Source organism: Crotalus tigris, unplaced genomic scaffold (genome assembly GCF_016545835.1).
Source record: "Crotalus tigris isolate CLP2741 ecotype Arizona unplaced genomic scaffold, ASM1654583v1 scf7180000024513.1755786, whole genome shotgun sequence".
In the NCBI taxonomy this organism is placed as follows: Eukaryota; Metazoa; Chordata; class Lepidosauria; order Squamata; family Viperidae; genus Crotalus; species Crotalus tigris.
Window position 1 is genome coordinate 552,621 of NW_024100685.1, and position 24,982 is coordinate 577,602.

A 24,982-nucleotide genomic window follows, 5' to 3' on the forward strand; every position below is an offset into this window, starting at 1 on the left:
GTCCTTCTTTTCTCTAGACTAGTTGTACCCAATTCCTGCAACCGTTCTTCATAGGTTTTAAGTCTCCGGGCCTTGAAATAATCTGAGTTGCTCTTCTCTGCACTTTTCCAAAGTCTCAACATCTTTTTTGCATTGGGGTGCTCTACTTTTATTTATTTATTTATTTATTTATTTAACAAGTGGATGATGATGATGATGATATTATCCATTCAGTTTTGTCTGATACTTGGCAATTCTCTGGGCCAGGGGGTCTCTCTGCCTCTTCCAACCTTGCGCTGCTTCTTTGGTACCTTGCTCATTAGTAGCAACTGTGACGGGGATCTCAGAGTCCTAGTAGACAATCCTTTAAACAGGAGCCAGCCGTGTGCTGCAGCTGCCAAAAAGGCCAACTCAGTGCTGGGCTGCATTAACAGAGGGATAGAATCAAGATCACGTGAAGTATTAATACCACTTTACAAGGCCTTGGTAAGGCCACACTTGGAATACGGCATTCAGTTGGTCACCACGATGTAAAAAAGATGCTAAGACTCTAGAAAGAGTGCAGAGAAGAGCAACAAAGATGATCAGGGGACTGGAGGCTAAAACACACGAGGAATGGCAGCTGGAATTGGTAATGTCTAGTTGAATGAAGAGAAGGACAAGGGGGGACAGGATAGCAGTCTTCCAGTATCTCAGGGGCTGCCCCAAAGAAGAGGGAGTCAAGCTATTCTCCAAAGCCCCAGAAGGCAGAACAAGAAGCAACAGATGGAAACTCATCAAGGAGAGAAGCAACCTGGAACTAAGGAGAAACTTCCTGACAGTGACAACAATTAACCAGTGGAACCATCTGCCTCCAGAAGCGGTGAATGCTCCAACACTGGAGGTTTTTAAGAAGAGACTGGACAGCCCTTTATCCTAAATGGTATAGGGTTTCCTGCCTGAGCAGGGGGTTGGACTAGATGACCTCCAAGTTCCCTTCCAACTTTCTTCTTCTTCTTCTTCTTCTTCTTCTTCTTCTTCTTCTTCTTCTTCTTCTTCTTCTTCTTCTTCTTCTTCTTCTTCTTCTTCTCCTCCTCCTCCTCCTCCTCCTCCTCCTCCTCCCCTCCTCCTCCTCCTCCTCCTCCTCATTATTATTATTATTATTATTATTATTATTATTATTATTATTCATATAGCAGCCCAACTCACATGCAGCAACTCCGTCTCTGACAGGTTCCTGGGTGAAGCCCACGTGGCCCTCCGGGATGTCTTGGCCTCCCCCAATCTGGCTGCCAGCTTCAACGCTCCTTTGCTGGATGCCCAGAGGCAAAACACGGGGGTAAGTCCACTTTGGGGGCGAAGGGGGGGGGCCCTCCTGGCCCGCGGTGGGAAGGAAAAGCACCCTTTGCTGATGGTGGAGCGAGCTGCAGAATCCTGGGAGTTGAACGTCCACCCGTCTTCAAGGGGGAGGAACAGTGCTCCGGAGTGAAGAGGCTGGGGGCAGCGTGCCAAACTGGGCCTGGGTCTCCCCGGAGTTATGGGGGATGCAGTTGGGCCAGGTGAGAAAGTGGGTGGTGGAAGAAAACCTGAATGCAGCATTTCTCCATCTTGGCTGCTTGAAGATGGGTGGACTTCAAGTCCCAGAATTCCCCAGCCAGAAAGATTGGCGTGCTTCTCAACCTTGGCGGCTTGAAGATGGGTGGACTTCATCTCCCAGAATTCTGGCTTTGCTGGCTGGGGAATTCTGGGAGTTGAAGTCCACCCATCTTCAAGTGGCCAAGGTCGAGGAATGCTGTTCTAGAGAGCATCTAGAAGGGCCCTGAGCAAGGATTGATTTTAATTCATATTCACTGCCTGGGTCCAAGATTCGTGGAAGGACCTCTTATACTATGTTACACCCCATAATTGTGACCGCTCCTAGGTCACTCCCTGTTCCATTTTAAGGGCGGATGTAGACCCCCTCCGTCTCCTCCCTGGCCACTGTTTTCATGAGGAATGGGGATTGCGTATGATTTTTGCTTTCAACTTAAGATCAGATATGGGGTGTGGCGGTTAACTCGTTAACTAACCTGAAAGGGTGGGAAGTTGTGATTACAACGGCTTTCCTATCTGTGCGGTGCCGGGCCTAAATAATAAGAACCCTCACCAGATGGGAGTCGTGTGGGGGGAATTCAGGCAGAGGATCCCTTTAATGCAGCCGCATCGGCCTGAATAAAGAAGCAGCTGCTTTAAAGAGGCCTTGCCTAATCAGGTTGTCCAAGCATCTGCAGCTAAGCCAGCTTTGGAGGCAGCATCCTTTTGGTTGACGTTCTTCATCCAATTTTGCAGGGGTGTCTGATTCTCCAAGTCTCCTACACGCCACCGCCGGGGGCAGCTCCTTTCATCCCTCCTCCAGCCCCCCCGGAGCCAAATCCGACTCTTCCTGAGCTGGACACGGTGACAGGTAAGGAGGTGAACCAACTCTGTCCCAGGGCAGACCTTGCCAAATAGAGTACAGAAGGGACCTTGGAGGTCTTCTAGTCCAACCCTCTGCTCCGGCAGGAAACCTTATACCATTCCAGACAAATGGCTGTCCAGTCTCTTCTTAAAAACGTCCAGTGTTGGAGCATCCACAATTTCTGGTGGCAAGTTGTTCCACTGGTTAATTGTTCTCACTGTCAGGAAATTGTTCCTTAGTTCCAGGTTGCTTCTCTCCTTGATCAGTTTCCACCCGTTGCTTCTTGTCCTGCCTTCAGGGGTTCTGGAGAATAGGTTGACCTCCCTCATCTTTATGGCAGTCCCTCCCAAGAAGAAACTGGACAGCCATTCGTCTGAAATGGTATAGGGTTTCCTGCCTGAGCAGGGGGTCAGACTAGATGACCTCCAAGGTCCCTTCCTTCTTCTTCTTCTTCTTCTTCTTCTTCTTCTTCTTCTTCTTCTTCTTCTTCTTCTTCTTCTTCTTCCTCTTCCTCTTCCTCTTATTATTACTATTACTATTATTATTATTATTATTATTATTTGTTGGAAGACTGCTACCATGTCACCCCTAGTCCTTCTTTTCTCTAGACTAGCCCTATCCAATTCCAGCAACCGTTCCTTGTATGTTTTAGCCTCCAGTCCCCCCTGATCATCTTTGTTGCTCTTCTCTGCACTCTTTCTAGAGCTTCAACATCTTTTTTTTATATCGTGGTGACCAGAATAAAGCATTTTTTTGCCTTTTGATTCTGAATGTTCTTCCTTGCTTTATGCTTTGCAATCTGTCCCACCCCGAAGGCCGGACCAGGAGCGAAGCAACGGACCTGGGAAGGGATCATCGGTGGCCGTTCCATGGACAAGTTGACGGAGGGATTTTTTTTTGTGTTTTGCCTCTGCTTTCCTCTGAGCTAGCTGGCCATGCCCAGTGGTGTCCCTGGCCTTGCTTATCTTTTGGAGGTCTGAACTGGGCAAACAAGCTGGATAGCTGAATCAAAGTCCGAAGGGAATTCACTAAGGTTCCATCATGGCTAACATCCAGTGATGGATCTGTTTTCATTAATCAGAATACCAGAATATCAGAACAATAGAATGATAGAATATCAGAATATCAGAATGCCAGAATATCAGAATAACAGAATAATAGAATATCAGAATATCAGAACAATAGAATAATAGAATACCAGAATAATAGAATGATAGAATAATAGAATAGCAGAATGCCAGAATATCAGAATACCAGAATATCAGAATTAGAATAGAATATCAGAATAATAGAATACCAGAATATCAGAATAATAGAATATCAGAACAATAGAATATCAAAATATCAGAATAATAGAATATCAAAATATCAGAATAATAGAATATCAGAATACCAGAATATCAGAATAATAAAATGCCAGAATAATAGAATAAGAGAATACCAGAGTATTAGAATATTAGAATAATGGAATAACAGAATAATAGAATACCAAAATATCAGACTATCAGAATGACAGAATAACAGAACCGACAGAATGACGGAGTCGGAAGGGACCTTGGAGAACTTCTCATCTTTCCTGCTCAGGGAGATCCGATATCCTAAAATCAAACCCTAAATCCGTTTGATATGAAATATTTCTTTTTCCCATCTGAATTGTTTTTCCGGCCTTTTTTAGTCCCGGAAGTTTGTCACAATCTTCCTGGCCCTTCTTAGAGATTTAATCCCACGGGAAGTAACGTGGTCTCCTTTCGCGAGGCTGGGCTTCGAGGGCGAACTGTCCTGAGGAGTCGGATGGGCAAACTCAACGCCCTGAGCCTCTTTCTCCTGCAGACACAGGGGGAGAAGAAGAGAGTGAAGACCAGCTGGGCGTCGAAGAGGAAGCCGAGCCCTCCGCGAGACCCTCGGCTCCTGACCAGCCTCCCTTGCCCAAAAGGCCCCCCTCCCATGTTCTTCCTGCGAGTAAGAGAAGGAAGAGCACTTCCCGGAAGCTGCTCTCCAACAAGCCCCAGGATTTCCAGGTGAGCAACCTCAAGCCCACCTTTGGACACCCTTCAGGCAGGTCTTGGGAGGTCCTGACCTTCATCCAGCTGTTGGGGGGTTCTGCCCTTCATCTAAAGAGGGTTACAGGAGGCAAACGGGCTTCAAGCGATGAGCCTCTCGCTGCTGGTGGAGACCATCTGCCCCTGCTTGGAGCTCCAGTGGTCCAGCGTGGCTGGAAGCCCTGAACACATTGCTAGAGACTTTGTGTCGGAGGGTGAAAAGGACAGGCACCCATCCAGATGTGCAACCAGTGTGTTCGTCTGCCAACTAGGGGACGGTCTAGGTTCCGTTCTTGGTGGTTCTTTGATCCAGACCATCAGGGAGAAAACAAGGCTCTCATGGAGGAACTATCAAGAAGGATGCTACAGCTGGACCAACACTGGCAGGGCAAATTACTGTATATAAACAATGAGAAAACTCCCTCCCCAGCACTGATGATGTTACTTAGTTGGGTTATGAAATGTCTGCAAGAAAACCACCAAGCTGAGAGAGCACGAAGGACCCCACAGTCTGTCTGTCCTTCCTTCCTTCCTCCCTCCCTTCCTCCCTCCCTTCCTTTCTTCCTTCCTCTTCCTCCTCCTCCTCCCTTCTAGCACTGATGATGTTACCTAGTTGGGTCATAAAACATCTGCAAGAAAACCACCAAGCTCAGAGAGCACCAAGGACCCCAAAGTCTGTCTTTCCTTCCTTCCTTCCTTCCTTCCTTCCTTCCTTCCTTCCTTCCTTCCTTCCTTCCTTCCTTCCTCTTCCTCCTCCTCCTCCTCCTCCTCCTCCTCCTCCTCCTCCTTCTCCCTACTAGCACTGATGATGTTACCTAGTTGGGTCATGAAACATCTGCAAGAAAACCACCAAGTTGAGGGCACGAAGGATCCCACAGTCTCCTCCTCCTCCTCCTCCTCCTCCTCCTCCTCCTCCTCCTCCTCCTCCTCCTCCTCCTCCTCCTCCTCCTCCTCCTCCCCCTCCCCACACACACCACTCCCTTCTAGCACGGATGATGTTCCCTAGTTGGGTAATGAAATGTCTGCAACCAGTTCAACCCTGAGCTACAGATCTTTTCGACTGTTGGATCCGATAAATGCGATAAATACTGGAGATTTTTGGTTAGAGAAAGAGGCAGACATCCAACTTGGAGCCCAGGCTCAGAATGACGGGAACTCCAAGGCGTTCGGTTCCACGCTTGGTGGCTCTTCTAAGCCTTTGGACCTTCTCCGTCCTTCCTTCCCTTTCTACTTTGAGGTGGGGCTGGGGCTGGCAGGTAGAGTCTGTGGGCTCCAATTGTCTGCTCAGGAGACCTTGATGTCCTCTTCTCTTCCTTCTCCTGCCCTTCACCTCTCCAGATCCGGGTCCGCGTCATCGAAGGAAGGCAGCTCTCTGGGGTCAACCTCAAGTCTGTGGTGAAGGTCACGGCCGTGGGGCAGACCAAGAGAACCAGGATCCGGAAAGGAAACGGCCCCTTTTTTGATGAGGTGAAGAAAGAGGGGGGCTTATTTCACTCTCCACGCGATGGAGATTGGAGAGTTGAGAAGCTGACGTGAAGTAACCCCAGAAAAAAAGTCCCGTGGTCTCCTCATCCTTTGGGTTAGGACAGGGGTCTTCCAACTCGTCCCTTTGATGAGTTGTGGACTTCAGCTCCCAGAATTCCTCAGCCAGGCACGTGTGCCTGGCTGAGGAATTCTGGGAGTTGAAGTCCACAAGTCATCAAAGGGCCGAGTTGGAAGACCCCTGATATAGACTTTAAGAGGAGTGGACTCCAATTCCCAGAATTCCTCAGCCAGTGTGCCTGGCTGAGGAATTCTGGGAGTTGAAGTCCACACGTCATCAAAGGGCCAAGTTGGAAGACCCCTGGTCTACTAGGACTCCCTCTCACAGTTACTGCTATTGAGGCAGGTGTCACCTAATCGGCACCTGCGCCTTTGGTTTTTCTTGACTAAGTGTAAAACCTTAGTTTTCTCTCCATTGAATTTCATTTTAATAATAATAATAAATAGAAATAGAAAGACTGTGGCAAAAGCAAGCAAGGGTAGTACCAATAGTCATAGGCGCCTTGGGTGCAATCCCAAAACAACTGGAGCACCACTTGAACACCATTGGCATTGACAAATTCGCTATTAGTCAATTGCAAAAGGCGACCTTACTAGGAACTGCTTCCATCCTGCGATGATACCTGTAATACCATCAAACATCCACATCTGCCTATCCCAGATCCTGGGTAAGGACTCGATAGGTAGACAAAATGCCAAATCCAGTCTGAACATCTGGCTGACTGTGCGATGATCCATAATAATAAAGTTGGAAGGCACCTTGGAGGTCATCTAGTCCAACCCCCTACTCAGGCAGGAAACCTATACTATTTCAGACAACTGGCTGTCCAATCTCTTCTTAAACACTTCCAGCATTGGAGCATTCACCGCTTCTGGAGGCAGGCGGTTCCACTGGTTAATTGTTCTCACTGTCAGGAAGTTTCTCCTTAGAGTTAGAACAATTAACCAGTGGAACCACCTGCCTCCAGAAGCGGTGAATTTAGTTAGAACAGGGCCATAGGTTCAGCCACGGGGCGTCACCTGGATGCAACCAGGGTGCCTGAATGGGTTGGCTGCCTCCCTGGAGGAGTTCCCTCTGTAAACCCTGGTTGTGAGGATTGCTCCAAGTCATCCGGTGGCTTTTTAAAACGTGGGTGACTTTGGGGGAGGGGCTGAGGACCCCTTTTCCTGTGGTTCTTCCTGTGCGGTGGGCTCCCCGGTAGAAATGCAGTTGGGGTGCAGCTGAGCCTCACTCCTCCGTCTGTCTCCCGCAGACCTTTTTCTTCAACGTCTTTGAATCCCCCGTGGAGCTTTTCGATCAGCCCATATTCATCATGGTAAGTGATGGGGGGGGGTCCGCCCCTTGGCTTACACTGAGAACGTCCCCTGGGACGTGTTCCCACGAGATGCACGGATCCCATGGGGCCGACACAATGTGAGGCCTTTGCAACTTTCATTCGTTGGGGGAGGCGTGTTCCACATCTGTGAGAATTCACGTTTTTCCCCCCTGTTTCGTTTGCCGTCGATTTATTTGCATCCCACTTTATTTTTATAAAAGACGGTGGCCAATAGAGCCAACACACTTTCTTCCTCCTATTTCCTCACAATAGCAACCTTGTGAGTCGGTTGGGCTGAGACAGCTGGCTTCCGTGCCTAAGGCAGAACTAGAACTCACCGTCTCCAGGTGAATGGCCAAAAGTCACCCAGTGGCTTTCCTGCCTAAGGCGGGACTAGAACTCACCGTCTCCTGGTGATTGGCCCAAAGTCACCCAGTCGGTTTTCATTCCTAAGGCGGGACTAGAACTCACCGTCTCCTGGTGATTGGCCCAAAGTCACCCAGTCGGTTTTCATTCCTAAGGCAGGACTAGAACTCACCGTCTCCTGGTGATTGGCCCAAAGTCACCCAGTCGGTTTTCATTCCTAAGGCGGGACTAGAACTCACCGTCTCCTGGTCATTGGCCCAAAGTCACCCAGTCGGTTTTCATTCCTAAGGCGGGACTAGAACTCACCATCTCCTGGTGATTGGCCCAAAGTCACCCAGACAGCTTTCGTGCCTAAGGCAGAACTATAACTCCCTGTTTCCTAGTGATTGACCCAAAGTCGCCCAGCCATCTTTCGTTGCTAGGGTGGGGCTAGAAGTCACCGTCTCCCACTTTCTATCCTAGTACTTTTTGCATAAGGGCCAGCCAGCTCCCTTTGGGTGTTGCCAAATCCCCTCCCATCATGGCTTAGGACCAGGTTACTTACAGGGCCGCATACTGCCGCATAGTCCCCAGAGACCGGTGAGGTCCCACAGATTGGGCCTCCTTCAGGTCCCGTCGGCCAGACAATGTCGGCTGGCGGGCCCTTGGGGAAGGGCCTTTTCTGTGGTGGCTCCGACCTGGTGGAATCAACTCCCCCCCCCGAGATTCGAACTACTCCCACCTTGCCGGCCTTCAAGAAAGCCATTAAAACTCTCCTGTTCCGGCAGGCCTGGGGTTGACGTCCCCGGGGTGGGGGGGGGGCCGGGACACGATGGGGACATGTTGTATGAATGCACTCATTTTTAATTGCTATATTTATTGTTTTAATTTTGTACGCCGCCCTGAGTCCCTAGGGATTGGGCGGCATATAAATTGTACAAATAAATAAATTATTAATACATAAATCTTGCAAGGTCACAGGCGCAGACACGGAGGGCTGGGGTCTCGGTCCAAACACTGTCTCCTGGGGACAGACCCTCGAGAGGCAGAAGACTCAGCTGGCATCTTAGGCCACGTTGTTTCAGCGGAAGCTCGGGGTCTTTTTTTTAATGTGTGTGTGTGTCCTTTCCAGGTTGTTGACTCGCGTTCTCTCCGGACGGATTCTGTCATTGGAGAATTCCGAGTAAGTCACATCCTTCCTGATCAGCCCTTTTTTTTTTCTCACGGTCTCTCTTTCCTGGTGGGTGTGCTGTGTGCCCCACTGTCACAGGGAAAAGCAAGGAATCGCCCACCCCCCTCTCATCTGCAGAAACGTGGCAGAATAACACAGTTGGAAGGGACCCCCAGAGGTCATCTAGTCCAACCCCCTGCTCAGGCAAGAAGAACTATAACATTTCGGAAAAAGGGCTGTCCGGTCTCTTCTTCAAAACTTCCAGTGTTGGAGCGTTGACAAGGGGGGGGCGATTGCGTGTCCTGGGTGGGTGGTGAGGATGGGGGAGGTCTTCTGGGGAGCCAGTCTGAGGGTCCTTGTGCTTCTGTCTTTCAGGTGGACGTAGGGGCAATTTATGCTGAACCCAGTGAGTGGAAATTGAATAATAATAATAATAATAATAATAATAATAATAATAATAATAATAATAATAATGGGTAAGGACTCGATAGGTAGACAAAATGCTAAATCCAGTCTGAACGTCTGGCTGACTGTGCGATGATCCATAATAATAATAATAGTGGGGAAGCTAGATTTGCTTAATGACCGTCTGACTAACTTAAGAGCCGCAGGGATTCGCTTAAGAACCGGGGCAAGAAAGGCCATAAAACGGGGCAAAGCTCATTTAGCCAACGTCTCATTTAGCAACAGAGACGTTGGCTTCCATTGTGGTTGTCAGTCGGGGAGTAGCTGAAGAACGTCTGGGTTGGGTGCTCGTTGCCGGCAGCTCTGCCTTTCCCGAATCTTTGGAGCCTAAAACGTATTTGGGGGATGTGTGTGTGTGTGTGTGTGTGTGTTGTGTGTGTGTGTGTGTGTGTGTGTGTGTGTGTGTGTGTGGCATTGTGGTGGCTCAGGGGTTAAGATGCTGAGGTTGTCAACTGGAAAACGGGCAGCCCGCGTTTGAGACCCAGCGCCTTGGGATGGGATGAGCTTGCAGGGGTTCTCAACCTTGGCCACTTTAAGACTTGTGGACTTCAACTCCCAGAATTCCTCAGCCAGCAAAGCTGGCTGAGGAATTCTGGGAGTTGAAGTCCACAAGTCTTAAAGTGGCCAAGGTTGAGAACCCCTGGATGAATAAGTACCCTTCAGCGGGAGGGCTCTGTGGTCACATGACATCACGCTGGTCATGTGACCTCGGGAATGTCACTTGCCCTGAAAGGAGCAGCGCCCCCTAGAGTCAGCTCCGGCTAGTGGAATGAAATCCCCAGGGCCGATGCCCTCATTTGACCCGGTCGGCCTCCGTCGGGTCAGGCGGGGGTGTCCGTGTTGTGGGGTCTGATCAGTTGTGGGGTGTCGGTGTGACTAAGGTGTCCTCCTCCTCCTCCTCCCCCAGGGCATTGCTTCCTCCGGAAATGGCTGCTGCTCTCCGACCCGGAGGATTTCTCCGTCGGGGCCCGAGGCTACCTGAAAGTCAGCTTGTATGTCCTGGGTCCTGGGGATGAGGCCCCCGTGAGTACTGGCGCCAGAGGCGGTCAGAGTTGCAAAAGGGGGGGATCCCCGCCCCCAAAAAGATGCCTCTTGTGCGGATCGTCCGTCAGTCTGTCAGGCGCATGTTTCTAGCCCTTGATGATGTCACCTGGTTGGGTCATGAAAGGTCTGCAAGGAAACAAGCCAGCTCAGAGAGCACCAGGGACCCCATAGTCCTCCTCCTCCTCTCCCCCCTCCCCTTCCTCCTCCTCCCCACCCACTCCTTTCCAGCACTGATGATGTTCCCTAGTTGGGTCATGAAATGTCTGCAAGGAAACCACCCAGCTCAGAGAGCACCCAGGACCCCACAGTCCTCCTGCCCCTCCTCTTCCCCCTTCCTTCCTCTTCCTCCCCTCTTCTTCCTCCTCCTCCCCTCCCCCTCTTCATCCTCTCCCTCCTACTCCTTCTTTCCCTTCCTCCTCCTTCTCATCCTCCCTTCCCTCTCCCTTGCTCCTCTTCTTCCTCCTCCTCTTCCTCCCCCTCCCCCTCCTCCTCCCCTGTTCCTCCTCTCCCTCCTGTTCCTTCTCTCCCTCCCTTCCCTCTCCCTTCCTCCTTCCTCCTCTTCTTCCTTCTGCTCTTCCTCCTCCTCCTCCCCTCCTCTTCCTCCCCCTCTTCCTCCCCCTTCCCCTCCCCTTTCCTCCTTCTCCTTTCCCTCTCCCTTCCTCCTCCTCCTCCTCCTCTTCCTCCTCCCCCTCCTGCTCCTTCTCTCCCTTCCTTCTTCTCCTCATACTCCCTTCCGTCTCCCTTCCTCCTCCTCCTCTTCTTGGGGTAATTACCAGGGCTGGGAGGATGGGAAACAAGCAGACAGGAAGGCCAGAGAGGGAGGCAGGAGGGTCCCAGGTGTGTCTGAGAAGATGGAAAGGCCCACCTGGAGCGAGGGGGAGGGGGAGGGGGAGGGAGGGGGTCCTCCAGGTACCCCAGTCCCAAGGCCTAAAAGGCAGGCAGGCAGGAGCTTCACCCGCCCCCCCCCCCCCGGCCCTCTCCACAGGTGGAGAAGAAGGAAGCTGCGGAGGAGAAAGAAGACATTGAGGGCAACATCCTGAGGCTGCCCGGGGTGGCCCTGAGGGGCGCCCACTTCTCCCTCAAGCTCTACCGAGCAGAAGACCTGCCCCAGAGTGAGTGGGGGGGGGCGTGGGGGGTGGGTGGGGGGGAGGAGGGCACGGAGGACGATGTGGGTAGGTGGAGGGAGGAGACGGTTCATGGGGTGCAGTAACGGAAGCAAAGTGCCGAAGGCCCTTTCTCCCGGCGGTGGAGGATGGGACATCTTATTCAGCAGCCTGGAAGGCGTCCGGTTCTGATGGCGGCCGGGTCCCTTCTGTAAGAACAAGCACAAACGGTTTGGGCCCAAACGGAATGTGACTCTCGATCCCGGTGACCGACCCGGATTGGGTCGGACCGTTTTCTTTAACAAGATTTATTGGCGGGAGAGGCTGAAGGGAGAGGCTCTCCAGCAGAGAAGCGAAGTTTCCGGTTAGAGGCCCTGGGTCTCAGAGACCTCCGGAGCCTCCTTCCCCTAGCCTCCAGGTGCCCCTGGGGGGGGGGGGGTAAGGGGTTGTCCTCACTGAGGACGGGCAGCTTTGCAGCCACTTCTTTACACAATAGATGCTCAACTCTTTATTTGTCTGAGAACTGTTAGGAAGCTCCTCCGGTTGGCTCTGACTAAAGTTGACTGGACAGATGCCTCTGATCTGTCCAGATTGTTTTTCTCACTTCTAACTTACTAGTCCTTCCTTCCTTCCTTCCTTCCTTCCTTCCTTCCTTCCTTCCTTCCTTCCTTCCTTCCTTCCTTCCTTCCTTCCTTCCTTCCTCCCTCTCCTTCCTTCCTTGTTCCCTCCCTCCCTCTCTCCCTCCCTTCCTCCCTCCTTCTTCCTTCCTTCCTTCTTTCCTCCCTCCCTCCCTCTCCTTCCTTACTTGCTCTCTTCCTCCCTCCCTCCCTTCCTTCCTCCCTCCTTCTTCCTTCCATCCTTCCTCCCTCCCCCCTCTCTCCCTCCCTCCTTCCTTCCTCCCTTCCTCCTTCCTTCCTTCCTTCCTTCCTCCCTCACTTACTTCCCCCTTCCTTCCTCCCTCCTTCCTTCCTTCCTTCCTTGCTCTCTTCTTCCATCCCTCTATCCCTTCCTTCCTCCCTCCTTCTTCCTTCCTTCCTTGCTTCCTTCCTTCCTCCCTCACTTACTTCCCCCTTCCTTCCTCCCTCCTTCCTTCCTTCCTTCCTTCCTTGCTCTCTTCTTCCATCCCTCCATCCCTTCCTTCCTCCCTCCTTCCTTCCTTCCTTCCTTGCTCTCTTCTTCCATCCCTCCATCCCTTCCTTCCTCCCTCCTTCCTTCCTTCCTTCCTTGCTCTCTTCTTCCATCCCTCCATCCCTTCCTTCCTCCCTCCTTCCTTCCTTCCTTCCTTCCTTGCTCTCTTCTTCCATCCCTCCATCCCTTCCTTCCTCCCTCCTTCTTCCTTCCTTCCTTGCTTCCTTCCTTCCTCCCTCACTTACTTCCCCCTTCCTTCCTCCCTCCTTCCTTCCTTCCTTCCTTCCTTCCTTTCTTGGGAAGCTGACCCTCACCTCCCCTGGCCCCCTCCCCAGTCCTTGCTGCCAGGTCCCTCCCAACCTTGTGATTTTTATGGTTCCAGTGGATGATGCCGTGATGGACAGCGTCAAGCAGATCTTCGGCTTTGACAGCAACAAGAAGAACCTGGTGGATCCCTTTGTGGAGGTGACCTTTGCAGGGAAAACGGTAGGTCCTCTGTGTGTGTTGTGATTGAACAGCCTCCCCCTCCCCCCCCAGTCTCACCAATGGCAGCAGCCAAAAAAGTGAACACAATCCCTGCTGGTAGACACAGAGACATACAATCCAAATCACGCAAAGTATTAGTGCCGCTTAGTAAAGCCAGAGTAAGACCCCATCTGGAACACGGCATCCCGTTTTGGTCACCGTGTTACAAAAAAGAGGTTGAGACTTTGGGAAAAGTGCAGAGAAGAGCGAGTAAGACGATTAAGGTCCTGGGATCCCCTTTTGTGACCGTCTGACAAGCCGGTCTCACTTAACAACCATGTTACTAAGCGAACAACTGCAGCGATTTGCTTAAGAACCGTGGCAAGGCAGGTCATAAAATGGGGCAAAGCGCACGTAACACCGTCTCGCTTAGCTATAGAAATGTCGTACACCGAGGACTCCCCGCCGTGTTTTTCCCCTGTGGACCCCCCCTGCCGGAGGTGGGGAGGGGGAGCTGGGGAGGGGGAGGGGCCCCCGAGGAGAGGGGGCTCTGCTCAGGGCCTCTTGCCTTCCTCCGAGCAGCTCTGCAGCAAGATTGTGGAGAAGAACGCCAATCCGCAGTGGAACCAGACCATCACGCTGCCCGCCATGGTGAGCGACCGGACCCCCTGCCCTTTGGGCGTGGCCCCCTCCTCGAAGCCCCTCTCTGACTCCCCCCCTCCTTGTGCCCTCCCCTGCAGTTCCCCTCCATGTGTGAGAAGATGAGGATCCGCGTCATGGACTGGTGAGTAAGGAGCCAGGATTCGGCGAACGCCCGGATCGTCCTGGGTCCGTCGTGTCTAACTCGACCCCCCTGTTTGCAAGTTTGGGGATGGGGAAGAGGGGCCAGGTGGGCTTTCTTTGAGCTGAGGGGTGCAGTTCAGTCCTGCTCCGTTTCTTAAACCTCTGAAAACCCTGGGGACCCTGCCCAGTGGGAGTAAGCCCCCCTCCCTTCTAGCCCCGAGGAGGTTACCTAGTGTCTACAAGAAAACATACAAGCTCAGAGAGCACCAAGGACCCCACAGTCCTCCTCCCCCTCCCCTTCCCCTCCCCTCCCCCTTCCCCTTCTCCTCCCCTTCCCCCTCCTCCTCCTCTTCTAGCACTGATAATGTTACCTAGTTGGATAATGAAACATCTGCAAGGAAACCACCCAGCTCAGAGAGCACTAAGGGCCCTACAGTCTTTTTCATCCACCTCCACCTCCTTCTCCTCCTCCTCCTCCTCCTCCTCCTCCTCCCCCTCCCCTTCCCCTTCCCCCTCCTCTAGCACTGATAATGTTACCTAGTTGGATAATGAAACATCTGCAAGGACCCAGCTCAGAGAGCACCAGGGACCCCATAGTCCTCCTCCTCCTCCTCCTCCTCTTCCTCCCCCCCTCCTCCTCCTTCTCTCCACAAACCCCAGTCCCTTCCTTCTAGCACTGAGGATGTTACCTAGTTGGGTAATGAAACATCTGCAAGAAAACATCGAAGCTGAGAGAGTGCCAAGGAGCCCACGGTGGCATTACTACTTCGTGCAGTATTTGAAAACCATGGTTTGTTGAACAAGCTTGAATGCTTCCTCCAAACCCACCACAGAGCCCCTCTTTCCAGAGGCAGGCTATCTGTCCCCCAAAGAGCAAGTTGGGGGGGGTCCTTTTTTGTACACCAGCAAGTGTACCCATCTCAGCTGAAAAAAACTGAATGAACACTAGATGGCAGCAGTGGGATGGAGAACGTCTCCTCCCTGGAATTTTGCAGCGGTTTCAGATTTTCCGAGCTGCCGATTGTGTTAAAAACTTTGACCCTAGTGGAAAAATATTATTTCTAGCGGGTCACTGGATCGAATGCCTTTCAGTCAACACCAGCATTTTGTATCGCAGGGACCGCGTCACCCACAACGACATCATTGGCACCAGCTACCTCTGCATGTCCAAAATCTCCGCTCCCGGAGGAGAACTGGAAGGTGAGCAGGTTGAGAGGTCCCGATCCCTGGGCTGACTTGGACTTACCTGGCAGGGTGGCAGGTGGGTCTTCTGTTGCCTGAGTGAGCCAACCTCAGGGTCCCCGGAGGTCAGAGGGCGTGGCTGATGGGCTCTCTAGTCCACTTCAGGGCTGGTGAGCCAGGCATGAAGACTACAGCAGGACCAGGGCAAGACTCTTCCTGCACTGTTCACGGCATTGACTAACCAGTGGGACGGCTGGCCACCAGAAATCGTGGGCGCTCCATCACTGGAGGTTTTTAAGAAGAGACTGGACCAGTGATGGCGAACCTTTTAGAGACTGAGTGCCCAAACTGCAACCCAAAACCCACTTATGTATCGTCGGGTGCCGGGTGGGCGTAGGCCATTTGGTGGCTGTGGCCATTTGGGTGGCTGTGGCCAATTGGGTGGGCGTGGCTGCGGTGGTCACGGCAACTGGGTGGGACTAAAAAGTTCAATCAATCAATTCCAACCTTGCAAGATCTTTTTTTTTTCCTGCGAGAAGTTGAAATTGATTGATTCATTGAACCTTTTTTTTTTTTTTGCACACGACCGCCGAGGCCTAAAGCGAAAAGGTTTGATAGAACCCAGCTAAAGGCCTAGGACTGGGGCAACGGCATGCATGCCCACATAAAGGGCTCTGCATGCCACCTGTGGCACCCGTGCCATAGGTTTGCCACCACGGGGCTAGACAGTTACCTGTCTGAGATGGTATATAGGTTCTCCTGCTCGAGCGAGGGGCTGGACTAGAAGACCTCCAAGGTCCCTTCCAGCTTCTATTCTATTCTCATTATTCTATTCTATTCTATTCTTTCCTTATTTCTATTCTATTCTATTCTATTCTATTCTATTCTATTCTATTCTATTCTATTCTATTCTATTCTATTCTTTCCTTATTTCTATTCTATTCTATTCTCATTATTTTATCTATTCTATTCTATTCTATTCTATTCTATTCTATTCTATTCTATTCTATTCTATTCTATTCTTTCCTTATTTCTATTCTATTCTATTCTCATTATTTTATCTATTCTATTCTATTCTATTCTATTCTATTCTATTCTTTCCTTATTTCTATTCTATTCTATTCTATTCTATTCTATTCTATTCTATTCTATTCTATTCTATTCTATTCTATTCTATTATTTCCTTATTTCTATTCTATTCTATTCTATTCTCATTATTTTATCTATTCTATTCTATTCTATTCTATTCTATTCTATTCTATTCTATTCTATTCTATTCTATTCTATTCTATTCTATTCTAGCTTGCCTTCGGAAGTTTTTGGTGCTTCATCACTGGAGCCTTTAAAGAAGAGACTGGACTGGCACCTGTCAGAAATGGTGTAGGGTCTCCTGCTTGGACAGGGGGTTGGACTAGATGACCTACAAGGTCCCTTCCAACTATGTTATTCTAATTCAGAGTCGCGACCTCTACAATTTGGGTGCTGACTTTTGCTGGGCTAGGTCCTTCCCAAGGAGTAGGATGGAACGAGTGCAGAGAAGAGCAACCAAGATGATCAGGGGACTAGACACTAAAACATACGAAGAACGGTGGCAGGAATTCTGTATGTCTAGTCCAGGGGTAGGCCACCTTGGCTCTTTTGTGACTCGTGGACTTCAGCTCCCAGAATTCCTGAGCCAGCCATGCTGAGGAGAACGGGAGAGGTTTCCAAGCTGAGCCAGGCTGGCTGAGGAATTCTGGGAGTTGAAGTCCTTCAGTCATAAAAGAGCCAAGGTTGCCTATCCCTGGTCTAGTATAACAAAGAGGACTAGGGTGACATAGTAGCATCTTCCAATATTTGAGGGGCTGCCCCCAAAAAGAGGGGGGTCAACCTATTTTCCAAAGCCCCTGAAGGCAGGATAAGAACCAAATGGATGGAAACTTGATGTAGCAGACTTCAAGAAGAGACTGGACAGCCATCTGTCTGAAATGGTATAGGGTCTCCTGCTTGAGCAGGAGGATGGACTAGAAGACCTCCAAGGCCCCTTCCAGCTCTCTCATCCTTTATCCTGTAATTTTAAAAAACCACCTCTTCATTTTTACCCCTTATCTCTCTTGTCTCTCCCTTATCTCCTAGCTGCACCACCCAAAAGGACCTCACTTTTTCCCTCCCCCCCTCTTTCTTTGTGCTTCAGATGAGTTTCCGGCCGCTACGAAACTCTCCCAAGCGACAGACCGTATGTCCTTAGCATGACTCTCTCTTTCTCTCCCCCCCCCCAGTGTGTTTCTGAAACGAATTTAAAATCAAATTCCAGCCCTTGAATGCATGAATGCACGTGGCCTCCGTTGGGGAAGGCATGTGACTTGGGATGAAGATGGTCCAATTTGCTTTGATCTGTAATCCCGCTTTAAATCCTCAGGTGCTGTGATTGTGCACGTCTAGCTCTCTGAAAGATGTAGGGTTCATTTTTACGGAGGGGGCTGGGTGTCCTTTCCCCCTGCCATCTCTCCAGCTCAATGTTCTCAGCTTTGAAGATTGGGGGGGGACTTCAACTCCCAGAATCCCCCACTCCACCTTGCAATCTCTCTTGCTTACTCAGTGTTTCTCCACCTTGGCAAGTGGAAGGTGGGTGGACTTCAACTCCCAGAATTCCCCAGTCCACCTTGCAATCTCTCTTGCTTACTCAGTGTTTCTCCACCTTGGCAAGTGGAAGGTGGGTGGACTTCAACTCCCAGAATTCCCCAGTCCACCTTGCAATCTCTCTTGCTTACTCAGTGTTTCTCCACCTTGGCAAGTGGAAGGTGGGTGGACTTCAACTCCCAGAATCCCCCACTCCACCTTGCAATCTCTCTTGCTTACTTAGTGTTTCTCAACCTTGGCAAGTGGAAGGTGGGTGAACTTCAACTCTTTGCTGGCTGGGGAATTCTGGGAGTTGAAGTCCACCCACCTTCCACTTGCTAAGGTTGAGAAACACTTATGGAGCAGGATGGATCTTTGTGCAAATATAGCATGCCCAAACAGTTTCTAAATCTGGGCAGTTGACTGCAAACTGATTTGGTGTCAGAATCCAATCATATTTCATCTTTAATTATCAAATATAGAAACTCCCAATTCTGCCTTCTTTGGATTCTGCCATAAGAGGGAGAGAAGGGGGAGAACAAAGGGGCTTTATGGCCCTCACTTCCTTCAGTACACTTCAAGGAGCTGAATGCTGAATGTGTGTTTATTGTAACATCAAAGAGTTAGCACTAGAGGACCTTATCATAACAAAGCAGGGTATTTGCCTTTCAGGTAGTTATCTGAAGTCTCCATCCAGACGGAAGAAAGAAGAAAGGGGGTGGAATTGTGATACTTGAAACTATCACTGGAAGGGGGGTTGATTGGGTGGGACTACTGAAGGTATCTACAGAACATGAGAGTAGTCATTGAGTTTCCCCACTGGTAGCCTTCTGCAGCCCTGGAGGTGGACACCTTGCTTTGATTGCTAGAAATCCAGAAGGCTGCGATCATTGTGTAGATGTGACATCCTAACTGAGAAGAGACTGCGAGCACGTCTGTTTTCACCCTAGTTTAATGTCATGGCTTGAAAAAAAACCACAAGGATTTCTTCTCCGTTCTATAACTTTCAGCCCAAAAGATCCCCCCCCAAAAAATCTTGTTTCGGTGGAAGAATATTTGGGTAGACTCCAAAATGGATTATTTCAGGTAGACAATGGTTTCCATAGTTCCACCTTCATGGGTCTCTTCCCACAGTGGATGATGGTCTTGGCTTCCTGCCCACCTTTGGGCCATGTTACATCAACCTCTATGGCAGCCCCCGGGAGTTCACCGGATTTCCTGACCCTTATGAAGAACTCAACACTGGCAAGGTGAGACAACTCTTCGGGGCAGCTGGTCTGAAGCCCCCGAGAAGCAGTTGGCTTCCTCCAGCCGGCCATGTTGGAAGCAAGAGTTGGTTTGGGAAGGGGGACCTTCTCACAGGCTCATTCCTACATCCCAAGGGAGAAGGTGTGGCTTATCGTGGCAGACTGCTGGTGGAACTGGAGACCAGGCTGGTAGACCACGTTGAGCAGAAGTTGGGAGACATCCCTGCGGATGACATCCTGAGGGTGGAGGTAAAGCTTTGAAGCCATCTGTCTGTGGAGAGTCTTCGTCCTTCAGGTCAGGGTTGTCCCAAAGGTGCTTTTTCAACAGGCAGCTGGACTTTCTGGGTTTTCTCTGAAGACGTTTCGCTTCCCATCCAAGAAGCTTCTTCAGCTCTGACTGGAGGGTGGGGAACGGAAGGATTTATACTCCTTGCAGACAGCTGGTCATTTGCCTCCTTTGGGAGAGTCGTTAAGAAGCCATAGACGTCTTCATTTTTTCGCTGAAAGGGGGGCGTATCCTTAGAGAGACCTCAAGGGGACCATCTAGGGCAGGGGTCTTCAAACTTGACCACTTTAAGACATGTCTGTCTGTCTATCTTCTATCTATCTTCTATCTATCTGTCTGTCTGTCTTCCTGCCTGCCTGTCTTCTGTCTGTCTGTCTGTCTGTCTATATCTATCTGTCTGTCTGTGTCTGTCTGCCTGCCTGCCTTCTATCTATCTATCTATCTATCTATCTATCTATCTATCTATCTATCTATCTATCTATCTATCTATCTATCTATCTATCTATCTATCTATCTATCTGTTTGTCTGTGTGTCTGTCTATCTGTGTCTGTCTGTCTCTCTGTCTCTATCTATCTATCTATCTATCTATTTGTCTGTGTGTCTGTCTATCTGTGTCTGTCTGTCTCTCTGTCTCTATCTATCTATCTATCTATCTATCTATCTATCTATCTATCTATCTATCTATCTATCTATCTATTTGTCTGTGTGTCTGTCTATCTGTGTCTGTCTGTCTGTCTCTATCTATCTATCTATCTATCTATCTATCTATCTATCTATCTATCATCTTTCTGTCTGTCTGTGTCTGCCTGCCTTCTATCTATCTATCTATCTATCTATCTATCTATCTATCTATCTATCTATCTATCTATCTATCTATCTATCTATCTATCTATCTATCTATTTGTCTGTGTGTCTGTCTATCTGTGTCTGTCTGTCTACTTACCTACCACCCACTCACCCACCCACCTATCTATCTATCTATCTGTCTGTCTGTCTCTCTCTCTCTCTCTCTCTCTCTCTCTCTCTCTCTCTCTCTCCTCTGTCTTTTTCAGAAATACCTGCGTCGGCGGAAGTACAATCTTTTCGCTGCCTTCTACTCGGCCACCATGCTGCAAGGCGTGGGTGATGCTGTCCAGTTTGAGGTCAGCATCGGCAACTACGGAAACAAGTTTGACAACACCTGCCTGCCGCTGGCCTCTACCACCCAGTTCAGCCGGGCAGTCTTTGATGGTGAGGAAGGAGCTGGGCACCCTGGTCAAGTTGACCACTGAACGGAATTGCAGACCTTTGACCTTTTAACTCCTGGATGGCAGTTCTGGCTGACAGCGGCCTTTCCTTCTTAGTCTTCTCCGAGGAAGAGAAGATCTTAAAATCCTAAAACTGTGGATCTCTCCTGGCGCCGTTCACATTTGTGGAACTGTGGGGCTGGGAGGTGCCTGAAGCAACATCTAATAGTCCAATATTTGTCCACCTTGGCAACTTGAAGATGGGTGAGCCTATACACGTATGTAAAGTGCGTGGACTTTATGAGATAAAGTCCACACACTTTACATACATGTATAAATGAGATAAAATATTAAATTACGGTAAAGCCATGATAAAATCACCACAATATGGCTCTCTAGAGTCGCCATAGGATAAATGTTATATTTAATTTCCTGAGGTGAGATTCTTGGACTATTCTCGTTTGTAGACTGATGGTATAGGCCAGGGGTAGGCAACCTTGGCTCTTTTATGACTCGTGGACTTCAACTCCCAGAATTCCTGAGCCAGCATGGAGGAACTATGGCCTCTTCAAGACTGGTGGACTTCAACTCCCAGAATTCCTGAGCCAGCCACGCTGAGGAGAAAGGGATAGGTTTCCATGCTGAGCCATGCTGGCTCAGGAATTCTGGGAGTTGAAGTCCACGAGTCATAAAGGGGTAGGCAACCTTGGCTCTTTTATGACTGGTGGACTTCAACCCCCAGAATTCCTGAGCCAGCCTGGCTCAGCACGGAAACCTCTCCCTTTCCCCTCAGCATGGCTGGCTCAGGAATTCTGGGAGTTGAAGTCCACCAGTCATAAAAGAGCCAAGGTTGCCTACCTCTGGTGTAGATATTTAATAAATAAATACAAGTAAGTCCTCGCCTTACGACCACGAGTGAGCCCAGAATTTCTGTCGCTAAGTTTAAACATTCGTTAAATGAGTTCCCCCCCCCATTTTACGACCTTTCTTGTCACAATTCTGAAGGGAACCCCCTGCAGGTGTTAAGTCAGTCAATCTGCTGTTGCTTCTCAGAAGGTCACAAAAGGGAGGCCGCAACCGTCATAAGTATGAGTCAGTGGCCCAGCTTCTGCATTTTGATCACGTGGCTGTGGGAAATCCTGCAACGGCCGTGTTGAAACGGGTCCTATTTTCGGTGCCGTCGTAACTTTGAACGGTCACTAAAGGGACTGTCGTAAGACGACGCAGGCCTCTCTGCCTTCTCCATCCCCAGGCTGTCAGTACTACTACCTTCCCTGGGGCAACGTGAAGCCCGTAGTGGTCCTCTCCTCCTACTGGGAAGACAGCAGCCACCGGACCGAGGCCCAGAATCTACTCGCCACGGCTGCGGACCGGCTGGTGAGTCCTCGGGGCTGGGAAGGCGAGCCTTGGAGCCCCCCCCCGTGCCTCCCCCAGTTTGTTTCCGGAAGAGATTCTCCTTTCTCCACGGTCTCAGATGATGGCGGTCTCGGTCAGCAAGTAGCCCGAGCCCATCCTGTCCTCGCGAGCGAAGGAGCAAAGGGACAGGATCCTCGCGGAGGGCCGACCTGGCTTGATGTGGGTTTGTGGAGCGAAGAAGGATAGCTTCTAAGGCTCAGCTGCGGGGTGGGCAGCGGTCCCAAGGCTCAGGACTACAGAAGGACGGAGCTGGGAGGGACCCTGGGGGTCATCTAGTCCAGCCCCCTGCTCAAGCGGGAGATCCTGTACCATTTCAGACCGTCTCTTTCTTGAAAACCTCCAACGGTGGCGCACCCACAACTTCTGGAGGGGAGCCGTTCCAAACGTTTGGCTTCTCCGCAGCCTAGTTCCACACGTTGCACGGGGAGGTCTAACAGAGTGGGTCAAAAAAGTCAAGATGGAGGCCGTGCCAGTGGGAGCAAGGCCGAGCCTGGGTTTTCGTGGGTGGCGTGGTTAATTGTGCCCCGTTGGAGGGTCCAAGGGGTCTCAGTGTTTCTACCAGGGGCTCCTGAAGGGTGCAGCGCAAGGCGCCGTCCGGGATCCACGGGCGCCTTCCGCTGCCCCGTGCCCTGGTAGGGCTGCCAGGGCCGGGTGTGGGCCCCTCCCTCAGCGTTGTGTGCCCTTCCGCTCTCTGCCCGGTGCAGGCTGCCAACTTGGAGCTGGTCCACCTGGCCCGGAAAGCCCAGCGCTCTGCCAGCACCTTGGACACCCTGGTGGCTCAGATGCTGGATGAGTTCATGACGGACTGCAGGTAGGCGTGCGGGGTGCGTGCGTGTGTGTGTGTGTGTGTGTGTGTGTGTGTGTGTGGCCAGGCTGGGGGGGGGGCTTCTGGGTGAGTTTGCCATGAGTTTGTTTGTTTAGCTTGGAGTGGGTCCTGGGGCCGAAGAAGGCTGCTCTGGGAGCACTGAGCCAAGGCCCCCAGGTTGAAAAGGTGAGGCTGGAGGCAGGTCATCAATGTCCATGCCTGCCTCAATGGCCCCTTTGTGCGGCTGAGGGCTGGGCTGGCCTGGCAGGAAGAGCCCTCTCTCTGGCCGCGGGGTGGGGTGGGGTCTCCTGGTAGCCTCCCCTTCCCCAAGTTCATGGTTTGGACCCCTTTGGGTTCAAAGCCTCTGTGAAGTCATTCTCCGGATGCCTCCCTCTTTCTTTCTTTCTTTCTTTCTTTCTTTCTTTCTTTCTTTCTTTCTTTCTTTCTTTCTTTCTTTCTTTCTCTCTCTCTTTCTTTCTCTCTCTTCTTTCTTTCTCTCTCTCTGTCTCTTTTTTCTTTTTCTCTCTCTCTTTCTCTTTCTCTCTGTCTCTTTCTTTTTTCTTTCTCTCTTTCTTTCTTTCTTTCTTTCTTTCTCTCTTTTTTTCTCTCTCTCTTTTCTTTCTTTCTCTCTCTCCTTTCTTTCTCTCTTTTCTTTCTCTCTCTCTCTCTGTCTCTTTCTTTCTTTCTTTCTTTTTTCTTTCTCTCTCTTTCTCTTTTCTTTCTTTCTTTCTTTTTTCATTCTGTCTTTCTTCTTTCTTTATTTCTTTCTTTCTCCTTTCTTTCTTTCTCTCTCTCTGTCTCTTTCTTTTTTCTTTCTCTCTCTCTTTCTTTCTCTCTCTCCTTTCTTTCGCTCTCTCTCTTCTTTCTCTCTCTCTTTCTCTCTGTCTCTTTCTTTTTTCTTTCTCTCTCTCTTTCTCTCTCCTTTCTTTCTCTCTCTCTCTTTCTTTCTTTCTTTCTTTCCTTCTTTCTTTCTTTCTTTCTTTCTTTCTTTCTTTCTTTCTCCTTCCTCCCTTCATTTTTTGACCTCCCCCACCCTATGATTTAAGCCCAAAACAGGGGCGTGTGAAGAAATGAACGCATGGTCTTTGGGCATGTGTAAAATTCCAGCCCCCTGTAGAGAAACGGCAGCACATTCCAGGAATGAAAGATGGGGGCGGAAGGCAGGGGGGCTGGGGCTGGTCTTGCTGCAAGTTAAAAGTTCCTGGGGGGTTTCTCTGGATGGAGTTCGTTGAAAGACAAATAAACAGGATGGGTTTCCACAAGAGCCGAAAATAACCCAGCACAAAAATGTTATTTTGTGCTTATGTGTAAGGACAGAGTGTTTGTTTTCCCTTCAAAGGGCTGAACTGGAGACGAGCCTCCAGAGGACTAGAAGCCCTCTCCGTTTGGCCAGCCAAAGACCCTCCCTCCTCCTCCTCCCATCCCTCACATTAGCCAAAGGGCCAAACTCGGTTTGTTGGTCTTGGCTTGTGGCAAATGTTTCACCTCCGAAGAGCTAACAGGGGTCAGGGGTCAATATTCGGAACAGGGTTTATGCTTTCTACGGCAGTGCTCGACTTACGACCATGACTGAGCCCCAAATTTCTGTTATTAAGCGAGACAGCTGCTATGTTTTGCCTCCTTTTATGACCTCCTTTGCCAGTTGTTAAGAGAATCCCTGCAGAAGGTCACAAAAGGGGATCCCGTGACCCCCCCGGGACACGGCGACCATCATAAAGATGAGTCAGTTGCCAAGGGTCTGAATGTTGATCATAGGGATGCTGCAACGGTCGTAAGTGTGAAAAACGGTCATAAGTCACTTTCTAAAGTGCCTTTGTAACTTTGAACGATTCTGTCCTGTCCTGTCCTGTTCTGCGTTCTCTTCTCTTCTCTTCTCTTCTCTTCTCTTCTCTTCTCTTCTATTCTATTCTATTCTATTCTATTCTATTCTATCATTATTCTCTTCTCTTATTCTATTCTCTTCTCTTCTATTCTATTCTATCATTATTCTCTTCTCTTATTCTCTTCTATTCTCTTCTCTTCTATTCTATTCTATCATTATTCTCTTCTCTTCTCTTCTCTTCTCTTCTCTTCTATTCTATTCTATTCTATTCTATTCTATTCTATTCTATTCTATTCTATCATTATTCTCTTCTCCTATTCTATTCTATTCTATTCTATCATTATTCTCTTCTCCTATTCTATTCTATTCTATTCTATTCTATTCTATCATTATTCTATTCTATTCTATTCTATTCTATTCTATTCTATTCTATTCTATTCTATTCTATATTTTCTATTCTATTCTATTCTGTTCTGTTCTATTCTATTCTATTAAAATTACAGGAATTAAATAGAGAAAATGGGTAATTAGGCTTACAATGCAATTGAATAGGACTATAAATAGGAGGAGGAAGAGAAGGAGGAGGAGGAGGAGAAGAGAGGA

At 49.8% G+C, this 24,982-nt stretch overlaps 1 protein-coding gene across 11 annotated transcripts in view; it reads left to right on the forward strand.

Moving 5' to 3' along the window:
- DYSF (dysferlin) overlaps positions 1–24,982 on the forward strand; it is a 155,047-nt gene that overhangs the window by 23,570 nt on the left and 106,495 nt on the right. For 7 of the 11 annotated variants that reach the window (XR_005555553.1, XM_039333809.1, XM_039333817.1 and 4 more), the window contains exons 4-22: positions 1,192–1,297; positions 2,287–2,401; positions 4,226–4,413; positions 5,773–5,901; positions 7,230–7,292; positions 8,770–8,820; positions 9,184–9,214; positions 10,181–10,296; positions 11,303–11,429; positions 12,931–13,034; positions 13,596–13,664; positions 13,754–13,797; positions 14,914–14,996; positions 17,152–17,193; positions 18,711–18,826; positions 18,959–19,072; positions 20,163–20,340; positions 21,589–21,713; positions 22,457–22,563. Coding sequence is in view for 10 of the 11 variants with exons in the window: in XM_039333809.1 (XP_039189743.1) it covers positions 1,192–1,297; positions 2,287–2,401; positions 4,226–4,413; positions 5,773–5,901; positions 7,230–7,292; positions 8,770–8,820; positions 9,184–9,214; positions 10,181–10,296; positions 11,303–11,429; positions 12,931–13,034; positions 13,596–13,664; positions 13,754–13,797; positions 14,914–14,996; positions 17,152–17,193; positions 18,711–18,826; positions 18,959–19,072; positions 20,163–20,340; positions 21,589–21,713; positions 22,457–22,563 (1,908 nt within the window). In the remaining variant the exon portion in view is untranslated. The remainder of the gene's footprint in view (positions 1–1,191; positions 1,298–2,286; positions 2,402–4,225; positions 4,414–5,772; positions 5,902–7,229; positions 7,293–8,769; positions 8,821–9,183; positions 9,215–10,180; positions 10,297–11,302; positions 11,430–12,930; positions 13,035–13,595; positions 13,665–13,753; positions 13,798–14,913; positions 14,997–17,151; positions 17,194–18,710; positions 18,827–18,958; positions 19,073–20,162; positions 20,341–21,588; positions 21,714–22,456; positions 22,564–24,982) is intronic. The other 4 variants (XM_039333818.1, XM_039333816.1, XM_039333811.1 and 1 more) reach the window with 1 other exon arrangement.